Genomic DNA, 14,909 nt, shown 5'->3' on the forward strand with positions numbered 1-14,909 from the left:
CCCAGGGCCGCCGGTGACAGGCACCCTTCAGTGCTGTGCCCACCAGTCAGAGGCCCAGGGCCACCGGTGACAGGCACCCTTCAGTGCTGTGCCCTCAGCACTGTGACTCACACATTGCTGAGTTACCAGCTCACAGTGATTTCCTTCGATCCATGTGTATATTCACATAGAACAACAAGATTAGGTAGCTTGAAACAAAAGAGAAAATTATTGTCTAGGTAAATTCATTTACTTATCAAAAATGACAATTTGAAATCAATAGGCTTCTGTGGTTATGTGAATGTCAAGGCACTATTTTTCATTTTCTTTATCAAGTCCTTCATCTAAACAGCAAAGTGTGGTGGTGAGCTTAGACCATGGTAATCAACAGACTGTCCACTCACTAATTTTCAGAAGTGATAACCGCCCTTTCTTCTAAGTCGGCCTCTGTCTGGAAGCTCTTCAGGAGCCTGTTCAACATCATAGCAACACCCACCCTCCCCTGAGCAATGGCAAAGCTGTGCACCAGGCATACTGCAGAGGCAGGGCTATATACCAGGTGTGCTGCAGGGGTGGGGCTGTGCAGCAGGTGTGCTGGAGGGACGGGGCTATGTACCAGGTGTGCTGCAGGGGTGGGGCTGTGCACCAGGCATGCTGCAGAGGCAGGGCTATATACCAGGTGTGCTGGAGGGACGGGGCTATATACCAGGTGTGCTGGAGGGACGGGGCTATATACCAGGTGTGCTGCGGGGGTGAGGCTGTGCATCAGGTGTGCTGCGGGGGTGGGGCTGTGCACCAGGTGTGCTGGAGGGACGGGGCTATGTACCAGGTGTGCTGCAGGGGTGGGGCTGTGCACCAGGCATGCTGCAGAGGCAGGGCTATATACCAGGTGTGCTTCAGGGGTGGGGCTGTGCATCAGGTGTGCTGCAGGGGCAGGGTTAGGCACCAGGTGGGCTGCAGGTACAGGGGGCTGTGCGTCAGGAGGACTGTAGGGGTGGGGGCTGTATGTCAGGTGCACTTCAGGGGTGGGGGCTGTATGTCAGGTGCACTTCAGGGGTGGGGGCTTTGTTCCAGGTGCACTACAGGGAATGAAGCAAAAGATTCAGAATAGTGGTTCAAGCACCAGGGAGCTACCTGCCTTCTGCTCAAGCTACCTGATTTGGAAGGAAGGTTCTCACAGGCCTAGATGCTTTGTACGCACTCCAAGTGAACGTGTGCTTATGAAAGTGTATATATTAAGACCATTGGTTATGGATTATGTAACCCAAATAGCATGTCAGGGAATTTTATTGACGAAGCGGCGCTACATGTGGTGAGGAGGATGGGAGGATAGAAAGGAAAAGAGCTCTCAGAAGGTGGGCACGATGTGGACAGTGAGGATGGGAGGAAGGACAAAAATGTTACCGCGTGGACATGAGGATGGGAGGAAGGACAGAGATGTCATCACGTGGTCATGAAGGAGATTCGTCTTCTGTCAGGACTTAGATGGTGCTTGAAGCTCAACATCAAGAAAACAAGCATTCTCACTACTGGGCCAATTGGCAGCACCATGATGGGTGGAGAAGAGACTGAGGATGTTAACAGTTACTACTTACTCGGCTCCACAATCAACACTCTTTTAACACCAGCAGTCAGGAAATCAAAAGATGAATTGCATTGGGAAAATCTGCTGTCAGGGACCTCTCCAGAGCACTGAAGCTCAACGATGTCAGTCTAGAGACTAAAGTGTGCCTAATCCAGGCCATGGTCTTCACAATTACTTGTTATGCTTAAGAAAGCTGGACAATGACTAAGGATGACAAAAGAATTAAATGCCTTTGAGTTGTGGTGCTGGAGAAGAGTCTTGAACATACCATGGACTACCAAGAAAACAAACAGGTCTGTCTTGGAGAGGGTTAAACTAAGTTTCTCCTTAGGCACGTGACCAGGAGAGAAGTGTCCTTGGAGAAGGGCATAATGCTTGGAAGGGTCAAGTGACAGCGCAGGAGAGAAAGATCCCAGATGAGATGGATTGATACAGTAATTGGGGCAATGTAGGTTGGTGTGTCGGAATCAGTGAGACTGGCTCAGAACAGGGCAGGCTTCAGAGCTGCTATGCACAGGGTCACTATGGGCCACAGGTGACTTGCCGACACATAACAACAACAATGAAGGAAAACCGTGCACTGTTTCCCTGCTCTGTTCACACAGCAGCCTCCTGGTCTACATATAGGTGTAGCATGAGCACAATTAGATGCTCTGGGACTGTCATTCTTCTCCATGTCAGCCACAGCTTGTTATGATCCACACAGTCAAATGCCTTTGCATAGTCAAAAAAAAAAAAAACACAAACAGACATTCTTCTGATATTCTTTACTTTCAGCTAGAACCCATCTGACATCAGCAATGTTATCTCTGGTGCCTTGGCCTCTTGTAAATCCTGCTTGAACATCTGACAGTTTCTTATCCATGTACTATTCTAACTGTTTTTGAATGATCTTCAGTAGTATTTTGCTTGTATGTGGTATTAATGACACTGCTCAACAGTTTGCACATTCTGTTGAATCCCCTTTCTTGGAAATGGGAACAAATATAGATCTCTAATCCATTGGCTAGACAGCTGTCCTCCAAATTTCCCAGCATAGACTGGTGAGCACATCTAGGGCTGCATCTGTTAATTGAAACAAGTCAGTTGGTATCCCGTCGATTCCTGGAGCCTTATTTTTTGCCAGTGCTTTCAATGCAGCTTTTACTCCTCCTTCATTGCTATTGGTCCCTGCTCACATGGTACTTCCTGAACAGCCTGTTGTAGGAACAGAGCATGGAAACACTGCATGATTTAAAGTTAAGAAGGGAGTGTGTCCGGGTTTTTTTCTCTCCATACCTATTCAATCTGTATGCTTAGCAAATTTGAGAAACTGGATTCTATGAAAAGAAATGTGGCAACAGTATCTGAGGAAGATTCATCAATAAGCTGTATTATGCAGATTACACAACATTGCTTGCTGAAATTGAGGAGGGATACGCATTTGCTGCAGATGAAAGGAATGCAGCCTTCAGTATGGATTGCATCTCAATGTCAAGAAGACAAAGATTCTTACCACTGGACGGAGAGGCAGCAGAATGATGGATGGAGAAGAGATTGAAACGATCAGCAACTCCATCTTTCTTGGATCCACAGTTAACATCCTTGGTTCCAGCAGTCAGGAAATCAGGGCACATATTGCAATGGAAAAGTCTGCAGTTAGGGACCTCTCCAAATTATTGAAGAATAATGATGTCAGTTTGAGGACTAAGGTGCATCTGATTCAGGCCATGGTCTTTCCGATCACTTGCTATACACCTGAGAGTTGGACAATGAATAGGGATTATAGAAGAAAAATTGATGCCTTTAGGCTGTGGTGTTGGAGAAAATCACTGAACATCCCATGGACTGTCAAAAAAAGAAATAAATATGTCTTGGAGAGGGTGCAGCCAGAGTGCTCATTGGAGGCAAGGATAATGAATCTTCACCTCACATACTTGGAGCATATTGCTAGAAGATGCTAGTCCTTGGAGAGGGACATGATGCTTGGAAGTGTGGAGGGTGAGCAAAGGAGAAGAAGAACCTTGACCAGGTGGACTGACACACTGACTGCTTCAATGGGTGTCAGGAAGTATGAAGATGGTGCAGGATAAAACAGGGTTCAGATCTGCTTTTCACAGAGTTGCTATGGGTTGGACTCAACTCAGTGGTGCCTCTTAACAACATGACAGGTGCAGGAAAGGCTTATGGTTCTATGGGGGAGCCTGGGCCAGCAAAGGGCAGAGCTGAGGGGGCTCTAGCCGCCAGCCAGCAGAGCTGGAGACACATCTCTGTGCTGCTGCACCTGCCCTGTCCTCATGCCACAGTGCCTGTGTTTGTGCGGTAGACATCAAATCAACAGGCTAGAAGCGTAAAGGTAGGTTCAAACAACTGTGGAGAAGAGGGTTCGTAGAACATTTTGCCAGAGTTGTTCTTGTAGGGCAGTGTGGTTGGTATATGTGCCACTGGTCTATTATCAATAAAAGACTTTAATATGCACCAGGCTCATCAAGCTAAAATGATGCCCACTGGGCATGCCGGAGCCCGCCCAACCAGTGCTCTTGCTTCTGGTTTCCCGGGAAGTGATTAGAACAAAGTCTCAAGCCCTCTGGCCATCATGGCCCATCTCAGAGTCCACTGGAAGCAGCTGGACACTCAGCCACCATTTGGAAATCACAAGTGTCCTTGTTACCCAACTCCTCCCCACTCTCCAGAGTGACTTGGCTCCGAGCGGACACCCCGCCCTCTGTGACCCTTCTGTCCTGAAGAGCCAGGCTCCGCTTTGTTTCTCCTAATTCACCAGCCAGGTCATGATGACCCTCCCAGAAGCACAGCTCAGCCAAGCTGCCAACCTCACATGGGACTCAACCCATCCATTCCCATGTTTGACGTGGAGACACACACACACACACACACACACAACAACTGGGTTTCCCCAGGAGCCGCACACCTCACGTGACACTGCCCACTTGACCCCCAAATCCTCACCTTCTGAGGGACTTGTTTGAACCGTGGGAAGAGTTTGTTTCCCCATCACTTCTTACTCCTGCATTTTAAAGGCTCCCGTTTCTCCTCTCCTGGAAGCCAGTAAGCAGGTGCGTCATGTTGGGAAGGCCCAGGCCACACTTCATTGGCGTAGCACTGGAAACCAGCCATCCTTTGTTCAAAGCAAATTGAACTATTCTCCCCTTGCTGAATATAAAACACACACCAAATTAATAATTTATTGCAGTTATAGTCATTTTATCAAATTAGCCAATGCTTACAGCAAAGGTGCAGACCTGAGTCAGCTCCCAGTCCATGGTCAGACATTTATCTCAGGATTCACTGTTCTCCAAAATACCGGATTTCTCCAGCCTTTGTCATGGTTAAATTGTGACTCAGGAAGCAGTGATGGAGCCCTGACCTTGGCTCCTGTAGACCTAACCCTGTTAGGAAATAGGGACAGTGAAGATGCCACCAGTTTACCTGAGGCCATATGGGATGAGGCAAGTCCTGGCTCAAGTGACTGCTGTCCTTCTGAAAACAGAGAAGACTCAAGAAACAATGGGAGGGACACCGCCCCGCCCTGCCCAGGCCCTCCACGCCTGTTTGGCTCCTTCCTTCTCCTCCATTAGCCAGATGGTGCTGATGGTGCTGCAGGAAATGGGACTTTGATGGATGTTTGCTGATGACGAATGAGGGAGGGAATCCGTGACCATTGTGTCAAATGATAAAACTAGTTTATGTAAAGAGAATTTTGTTATGTGTTTCAAGATACAGCATCATGCTTCCAACTTGGGGCTTCACCTGCTACGTGATTGACAAAATTGCTTCGTTTTTAAACCGATGTGTTTCCTTTCCTCTGAGAGGGAAAAGTAGGGCATTTTGAGCTCAGCCTCGGAAACCCTGTGAGCTAGTTTGACTGTCATTTGGGGTCATTCTGAGTTAGAATTTGATCGACAATATCTACCTAACAGCAACAGTGATTATTAGATACACTTTCAAATGCAAGCCTAAATCGAATGCTATTACGCTTTTAATTTTAAATTTGCTGAAAAAAATTGAAATAATTTTTTAATTTTTTACTGATTTGCTTACAAAATTCATATACATTGTTTTTCACACCAGATCTTTCCCATTTCCTTAACCCACTCCTCCCTCTGCCCATCAAATTATGCAACCCTATGATTACCTCCCCCTGCCCATCCTCTCACCCCTGTTCCTACCCTCCCCCCTTGGATCCTTATACTCATTTTACTAATTATCTTTTTATTTCTACAATAATGATTTTATATAGTATTTGTCCTTATGAGACCGAGTTAGTTCACTTAGCATAATGCTCTCCAGTCCCTCCCAAGTTAGGTAGTGATTTTCAAAATCACCACAGTGATACTTCTGCATGCTGCATAGTATTCCATCGTGTGGATGTACCACAATCTCGATTGGCGTAGCACTGGGAACCAGCCGTCCTTTGTTCAAAGCAAATTAAACTATTCTCCCCTTGCTGAATATAAAACATACACCAAATTAATAATTTATTTCAGTTATAGTCATTTTACCAAATTAGCCAATGCTTACAGCAAAGGCGCAGACCTGAGTCAGCTCCCAGTCCATGGTCAGACATTTATCTCAGGATTCACTGTTCTCCAAAATACCGGATTTCTCCAGCCTTTGTCATGGTTAAATTGTGACCCAGGAAGCAGTGATGGAGCCCTGACCTTGGCTCCTGTAGACCTAACCCTGTTACCACAAGCCATTCGATTGTGGTTGGACATCTGGGCTATTTCCACGTTCTTGCAATGGTGAATAACACTGCTATGATCATTGGTGTGCAAATTTCCATTTGTGCCTCAGTTCTCACTTTCTCAGGGTATATTCCAAGCAGTGGAATAGCTGGGTCATATGGAGTTTCTATGTTAAGGTTTTTGATGCCAAATTGCCTTCCTGAGTGGTTGTACCATTTTATAGTGTGTAAGAGGTCCTATCTCTCCACATCCTCACCAACATTTATTATTTGCTGTCCTGTTAAATTTTGCCACTACTACTGGGGTGAGATGGTATCTTATTGTAGTTTTGATTTGCATCTCTCTTATATTTGCTGAAAATTTAAAAGATAATTTTATTTTACAGTTAATATTTCTAAAAGAATATTTTTCTGACATACTTTGCTCTACGTCTTGGGGAAATTGAAGTGTTACTGTTGAATCAATTGCTTTAGAAGTATGTTCCAAATGGTGTCTATTACAGCTCCGAATAGTTGAGTACTTAGTGGCTGACTGAAAAGTCAATGGTTCAAGTCCAACCAGCTACTCCAAAGGGTGAGATGCAGCGGTCTGGGTCTGTAACGATTTCCAGCCCGGGGAACCCAGTGAGGCACTTCTTCTCTGTGCCTCAGGGTTCTTAGGAGTTGGAATCAAGTGGCAGAAAACAGGTCAGAAGGCTATTTACTGAGAAACAACAAAAGTCTGTGGTGAGGTGTGGTACCTATGGTCTGTGTGGTGTCCACTCAGAGCAGGGAGTAAGCTGTGCTTGCCAGTCCTGCCAGGCTTCACCCTGGATGCGACCATCTGGAGCCAGTGTGCTGACTGCTTCCCAAATTACAGACGCCTGCAGCTTGAGTCCCCGAGGAGATATGCTGGGGGGAAAGCTGCCTCCAGCACTGACCCCCTCGACTTCACTCTCAGGCCAGAAGTCAAGGAATAATCTAGCAGACAGTGTGGGGGCCCAGGGACCCAGCCTCTCACAGCTGCCCCCTCATCAACGTCTCCCTCTCCCGCGGGGTCTGCTTCCGATGGGTGTGTGGTGGTAGCACATTATGACTCACTGGTTACCATGGATATACCAACCCTGACACACTGTTGTCCATGGGTGTCCACCTGTTCTGATGGTTGCACCACTGTCCATACACTGGTATAACTGACACCCATGATTTCATCAGGTCCACCATGTGTGCATACATCCACCTGCACAGGGCCTTGCCGAACAGCTCCACTGCCCAGAAAGTGCCTAGGCCCTGCGTCCACCCCTGATTCCCACCCTGTCTCGCCGGCTTCTCCCCTGCACTGTGCACTGAAGGCCTCCTCTCTTGCAGATGGCAGCCCCTACACCTGGTGGGTCGGCAAAGGCAACGAGAAGCACTACTACTGGGGGGGCTCAGGCCCCGGCATCCAGAAGTGCGCCTGCGGCATCGAGCGCAACTGCACGGACGCCCGGTACTACTGCAACTGCGACGCGGACCACAAACAGTGGTGAGTGAGGACGGCCGCAGGGCCTGAGCGTGTGGGAATGGCGGCTTTCAACGTAAGGGGCACAGTGGAAAGCACCAGAGAGAGGCGGAGACTGCCAGGGCATGCGCTTGCAGACGGACAGACGGAGCATGATTGATGGGCGACTGTCCACTCAGGGAGAAATCACAATTGTGCAGAAAACAGACGGCAGGGTGTAAGTTACAGTGTGCGGGAGTCAGGAGGTGGGTGTTGATCACAGTGTAGACAACAGGCAGTGGATATTGGTTACGTTGTAGACTTTAGGAGAGGGTGTTGGTTAAAGTGTGTGTGCACCCATCAGGAGTGGGTGTTGATCACAGTGTAGACAACAGGCAGTAGATATTGGTTACGTTGTAGACTTTAGGAGGGGGTGTTGGTTAAAGTGTGTGTGAGCATCAGGGGGGTGGGTGCTGGTTCCAGGTCAAGTGGGAATCAACCCACAGCTGACCCTCAGGTAGGTTTTCAGAGGCGGTAAATCACACAGGAGGAGAGAGCCCATCTTTGTTCCACAGAGCAGCAGGTAGATTTGAACTATGTGCCTTTGAGATTGCAGTGCAGCTTCTTACACTGTGGACAACAGGAAGGAAATGTTGGTTACAAAGTGTGTGCACATCCACAGTTTGGCTTCAACTACAGACCCCCAGCCATGTGACCTTTCCACGGGTGCAGGTTGAGTGTGTCCTGAGATGTGAGTGTGCAGCATGAGGTGAGCTCACAGCAGTGCGAGTGCCCGCCTTGCACCAGGAGCTGCCTGGCTGGCTGTGCTGTGGGGAGTGTGCAGTCATTCCTGAGATGGAACGATTGTACCACATGATTCATTGTAGTGCTAGATGTTTTCAGCCTCGCGTAGCATGTATGATCCACTCTTCCTCGTGATGCAATGATTGTAGCACATGTAATTCCTCATAGTGCGGGGTCCTTCCATCAGCTGGGCCATGGTACCTCGTGTAGCATGTATGATCCACTATTTCTCGTAGTACAAGGTGTTTCCATCAGCTGAGCCATGGTCCTAAGAAGCTCAGCCATGTCTCACCTAAGTAGCTCACAGCTGGGTCACCTGAGCTCTCACAGCCTGGCTCCGGCACTGAGTGGTCCTGTCTGAAGTGAATGGCTGCACAGGGACCCTCACTGTCTCTGAGCATGGTCAGTGTGGACTGGTCGGATGGCTGATCCTGACAGGTTGAAGGAAGCAGACGGGCCACTGCTGATCTTCAGGCTACGATGGAAAGCAGCTCACCCTCACACAGGAAGGCGGCTCACTCTTGTGGGCTGTCCCTGTCCCCTGACTCTGAGTGAATCATTCAGATTCACTCCTGATCATTCCTGGACAGCCACGTGTTTACTGTTAGTAACAACCTGACATGTGATAAAGTTCTGGTAACACAGGGATTGGCAGGGCTATCTGAACTCCTTACATTCATCCTGGAGTTGGTGGGAGATCTTCCAAGTCATCCCATTCAGAGAACAGGGCTCCAGTCAACCCCAGGGCCCACATTCAATATTTCTCCAGTTTCAGCTAAAATGTAATCTGCTTGTTGCTGCGTCATCAAGGATGACTCGGTGACCCTGTGACCCTCCCCCATTCTCAACATCTCTCACACACTTGACCCCATTGCTGCAGTCACTTGTCAGTCTATCTCATTGAGGGTCTTCCACTCATCGTTGAGGGTCCTCCACTTGTTTGCTGACCTCCACCTTTCTAAGCATGATGCCCTCTCCAAGAATAGCATCTCCTAACAACATTCCCAGCATGTGAGAGATGAAGCTTCACCATCCCTGCCTCCAAGGAGCACTCTGGCTAGACGTGGCAGTGTGCAAATGGCAATTCTTGAAAAGTCTGCAATTTATACACCAAACTTTATCACCTGCAGATTTGTTACAAAGGATCAAAAAGACTCCTATTACAATGATAAATATCATATGCACATGTATTAGACATTGACATACACTTGAGTTTGACAGGCCCTTCATAATTGAGGTTAAAAGGAATTACATTGCCACCTCAAAGGCACATAGTTCGAATCCACCAGCTGCTCTGTGGAAGGAAGATAAGTGAGATAGGAAATCTCCTTCTGCACCTCTGAAAACTCACTGGAGGGTCAGCTGTGAGTGAGCTGATTCAAATACAACATAACAGCAGCACATATATAAACATACACACATAAGGATCCCTGGTGGTACAGCAGATAAGTGCTCACCTGATGACCGAAACATCAAAAGTTCAAGTCTGCTAGCTCCTCAGAGGGAAAAAGACATGGCTGTCAACTCCTGTGAAAATCATAGCCTGTGACCGTGCAGGGACGTGGATGTTCTAGGCCCTTGCACAAAGCAACAGAGGCTCTGAGACAGATCAATGTCTATGGCTTTGCTTTCATTCTCTATATCCTTTTAGGTATGCGTGTGATCATATGTAGTCATACATATGGTTATATGTTTTCATATTAATATATGAATATGAACACTACCATATATGTACTTTGTTCGTAGTTACTTTTCATATCTGTGTATACTTCATGTGCCTCTCTCAATCTCATTGCCGTTCAGTAGGAACTAGTCATAGATGGCTCTCTCTAGTGGTTTCAAAGATGTGATAACATGGGAGGAGATGCTTGTCTTTCTTCTTCGTAACCTCTAGTAAATTCAAACATCCAGACACATGGCATTATGCTGAGTGAACTCACTCAGTCCCATAAGGACAAATGCCGAATAAAACCGTTATTGCAGAATGAGTATGGGGATCCAAAGGGGGAGGAGGGGGGGAACAGAGGGGTGAGGATGAATGTGGGGTGGAAGGGGGTGTTAATCATAGGATCATATCATTTGATGGGTGGGGAGGTGCAGGAAATGGGAAAGATTCAGTGTGACAAACAATGCGTTCAAACTTTGTAAATAAATCAGTATAAAAAAGTAATTTTTTTAAAAAAATAATTCTTTTGGCAGTCAGTCCCTGAGATGTTCCGCACTCCTCTCCAGGCCCACAGCTCAAAGGCATCAATTCTTCTTTTATCATCCTTTTTCATTGTCCAGATTTCAGATGCATAGCAAGTGATCGGAAAAACCACAGCCTCAGTCAGATGCACCTTAGTCTTCAAACTGACATCATTACTCCTCAGAAGTTTGGAGAGGTCCCTAACTTCTGACTTTGCTAGTGCAGTACTTCTCCTGATTTCCTGACTGCTGGTACCAAGGATGCTGATTGTGGATTGAAATAAGATGAAGTTGTTGACAGGTTCAGTCTTTTCTCCATCTGTTCTGATGTTACCTATCGGTGAGCCTGTAAGTGGACGGGCCAGCACACAACTGCTCCCTGGAAGGCTCATGACTCCCACTCACCCATAGACCTCTCAGAAAACTGTCCCAGCCATCTGCTTCCAGAAGGCCGCAGAAATCCTGTGAGACTTGTCTATTCCACACACGTGTCCGAATGACAGCAAACCACCCCGCACATCTTAGAAACGGCAAACAGGATACAGAATATGGAGGGATGTAGGCTTAGGTTGATAAAAGGAAGTTTGCTGTTTGCAGAGTTAGATTTCATTTCTTGCAGACACTTTTCTTTTAAGCTGGAGACTGGGTGTTCTCTCCTCTAGTTATTGTGCCTGGGCCTGTCCCGTCATCACATCCTCTGAGGGAGAGGACGTCACTAAGGTCCTACTGAGAAATCAGTGACTGGAATTGTTAAGGTACTGTGAGTTTGGGTTAACTTATTTCCCTAAGTTTGTGTGTATAGGAGTGGGGTTTGTGCGCGCGTGTGTGTGTGTGTGTACATGTGCACATGCCCTGAAAGAGCTCATTTTCTCTCTGTGTGTTATAACCACACATCATTACATGGAGTGTAAGGAAGAGAGATTTCCTCTAAGGCTTAGAGAAGTGGAATAAATAGGATTCCAAACGTCGTGGTATAACTCAGAGAGCTTTGAGCTCAGAGGCTCACCAGGCACAGACTGTAAATTGGCTGTCATCATAATTCTCTCAAAAATGAAAGGGGGGAGAAATTATTTTTTAAAAAAATTTAAAAAAAGAAATTTCTAAACCCAAGTCATTTTCTCACACACATGCAATATCTTCAGAATTTTATGAAGTCAAATAAACCATATTTCACCAATAAACTTTGAACTTTTCAAGTGAACACAGGAAAGCATTTTTCAAATCAGCAATAAGCACAGGTCCCCCCCAGTGACTTTCCCAGACAGCCTGGGAGCCCATCAGAGCAGGGGGAATAGGTCCCCTGAGCTCAGGCAGTTGTTCCATAGTTGAAGCCAGGCTCCACCCACCAGTTACTAAATGCACAGTTTTCAGAAACTTTTGCAGCCTTTCTAGTGTTCCATTTACCGCACTAAGGAGTAGAGGACCTCAGACGAACATGCTGTTGGTGACAGGACACACTCCAGGTCACCTGTACACAAGGCACGCCGAGAGGGCAGCCCTGGTAGGCTTAGTCACTTCAGTGGGCGACTCCAGTCCCTTCGTCCCCAGGAGGGGAAAGCCCTGAAGCTGGGAAGCATGTTGGCATGAGAAGGGTCTTCACTATGACAACAGTGAGAATGGATGGGAGGCAAGTGGGCAGTGGCCAAGCCAGGACAGTCTGAAAGCTCGGTGGGAGGTCGGATAAGGAAGAACCCTCCAGAAGGGAGAACTAGAACAGAGAAGCTTACGAGAGAAGCTAGAATTAAAGGGAAACCATGTGTGTGAGAGACTCGGGGTGCAGACTGCTAACTTGCTTCACTGAAAGTTTGGGGGTTCGCGTTCTCCCAAAGACACCTCAGAGGAAGGTGGAGACCTACATCCAGCTTAACTGCTGAAGGCCTTGTTGAACCTGTGTTCAACCTTTGTTCAAGGCCTTGTCTGGACCTTTGCTTCGCTTGCTTTGGACCATCAGGAAAGGTCAGTGACTAGGAAAGAGCTAGTGTTTGCTGACGTTGAAGGTGAGAGAAGCCGCTCTGATGTGGATGGCGCAGTGGTCACGGCTCTGCCCTGCCCATGGCCGTGTGGGTGGGCAAACAACAGGGCAGGCGCACAGGGACTCTGCAGGCCCCTTGCTCAACGTCGGCTGCTGTAACGGAGCTTTGACTCCTTGTGTTCCATCCTGGGTTTGCCTCGTGCTTTCTCCCCTCCGGCTGCATTTACATTTGCTAGGTCAGCTCAGAGCATCACTGAAGGAAAGGGCTTGGGACCCCGCCTTGGGACGTGTCTCTTAAAATTAGATGACATTGGCTGAGAAACTAATACCAGTGATTCACTTTATTTAAAAAAAAAATAACCATTCTTTTAAAAAAAACCAGTACTGGCACTTTTCCCATGGTCTGTCTCTCTCTTCACACCAAGGAATCCCACCAGGGAGCCCCCTTAATAAAGCTTCGTTAAGCTTTTTAAAAAGAAAAATAAAATCAGTACTGGCTAGGGTCTTAAAGCTTTCAAGCAGTCATCCAAGTGAGTCTGTTGGTCTCCCTCTCTGTCAGAGAAAATAAGGGGAGATAAAAGTAAAGAAGTACTGAAACCATCAGTCCAAAGAGCAGTGGACCTCAGCTGCCATGACCCTGAGCCCAGAAGGACTAGGTGATACCTGGCTCTCACTGTGGCCCACTCACTATAAAGGGGTCACAGTAGGTCCTGCAGAAAGTTGGGTGAATGTAAAATGCAACTCAAAACCAAGAAGATCAGGCTTACTGCTCCCACAGATATGAGGCGACCCACTCAGACACCATGGTCCTCAGTCTCCCATCTCAGAACTCACCCTGTGGCTCAGCTCACTCCAGCAGGAGACAGGCCTGATGTGACCACTGTCTTCTTAGAATAACCAACCACATAAATGAAGATGGCAGCACTGACCAGTGACCACACAAGGGAGGCAGGAAAGGGTAGGCCAGAAGGACTGATAGAGGCAAGACTCCAAGGAGGGGGTGGGATGAAGGCGATGATATGGTGCATGCTGTAATCAACGTCATAAAGCAAAATGTGTATGAATCGAGCAATGGAAAACCAATTTGATTTGTAATTTTTACTCAAACCACAGCACTTAATTTAAAAAAACAATCCATTTAATAAAACAGCTACCTGGAGAGCTTATTGTTGAATCTGATTGAGTTGATTTTGACTCATACTAACCCCATGTCAGATGGCGCCTTGGCCTCGTGGTAAGAATCTGCACTGCAATCTTGAAAGCATGTGATTCAAATCCACCAGGAGCACCACAGGCGAAGAAGGATTGACAGTGTCCTCTCATGTGACCCTCAGGAAGGTCAGCTACCGGTCAGTTCTGACTCAATGGTACACAACAGTTCCCTGTCACAGAATGCAACTTCCCATAGAATTTCCAAGGTGGCCGTTTCTATAGAGCAGATGACCAGGCCTTCCATCCTGTTGAGCAGTTGGGTGGGTTCGCACCACTGACCTTACAGGTAACAGCTGAGCATTTATTTACATCTTCTGAAAAAATTTATTCTACTCCATGTTTTGCTCAATTGCAACTTGGATTTGTATAATTAAGATTCTTTACAAGGTTCAGTTAATTCAGGGTTGCAAGAGAGTGTGTTTTGAAGTAGGATTCAAGCTCACTGGTTGAATTCTACCTTTATGTACTTTTGGTTACTTTTTTAATAATTATAAATAATCTTTATTTTTAAGTTCTTGGGCTGATTGCCTTGTACCTCCACTGAACTGTGGAAACGTCAGTAAACAAAGTGATCAGAGAAAGGGATTATTTCAACACAAGATGTTGATGGGGTTGTGATGTCATGGATAAGTGGGTCAAAGGCAGTCAATACTTATTGTCTTGGGAGAGAAGTCAGATCGCTTCATATTTCAGTTCCTTCATCTGTTCAGTGGAGATTATAGTGTTTACATCATGAAAATGGAAATTATTGCTAAAATAGTTGAAACATTTTCATTGAAAGTCATTTTCTGGCTTATTGTTAACCATCTCATGAACAGGCTTGAGAGGCCTTGAACACTAATGAGCGAAGACCAGATGAGTTGTGGGACGATGTCAAATGTATCATCCAGGAAGAGTGCAAATGGTCATTACAAAGACAGAAGAGGAAAAAAAGGCCAAAATGGATGTCTGAGGAAACTCTGAATATTGCACTGGAGTGCAGAGAAGCCAAAGCACAAGGAAGAATTCAAGATACTAAAGAGCTGAA

At 46.8% G+C, this 14,909-nt stretch overlaps 1 protein-coding gene across 1 annotated transcript in view; it reads left to right on the forward strand.

Moving 5' to 3' along the window:
- CNTNAP2 (contactin associated protein-like 2) overlaps positions 1-14,909 on the forward strand; it is a 1,206,610-nt gene that overhangs the window by 925,961 nt on the left and 265,740 nt on the right. Inside the window, exon 14 of the mRNA XM_006887275.1 lies at positions 7,596-7,752. Within this exon, the coding sequence (XP_006887337.1) occupies positions 7,596-7,752 (157 nt within the window). The remainder of the gene's footprint in view (positions 1-7,595; positions 7,753-14,909) is intronic.

The sequence above is a fragment of the Elephantulus edwardii genome, unplaced genomic scaffold, assembly GCF_000299155.1.
Source record: "Elephantulus edwardii isolate Elephantulus edwardi_28Jun2011 unplaced genomic scaffold, EleEdw1.0 scaffold00055, whole genome shotgun sequence".
In the NCBI taxonomy this organism is placed as follows: Eukaryota; Metazoa; Chordata; class Mammalia; order Macroscelidea; family Macroscelididae; genus Elephantulus; species Elephantulus edwardii.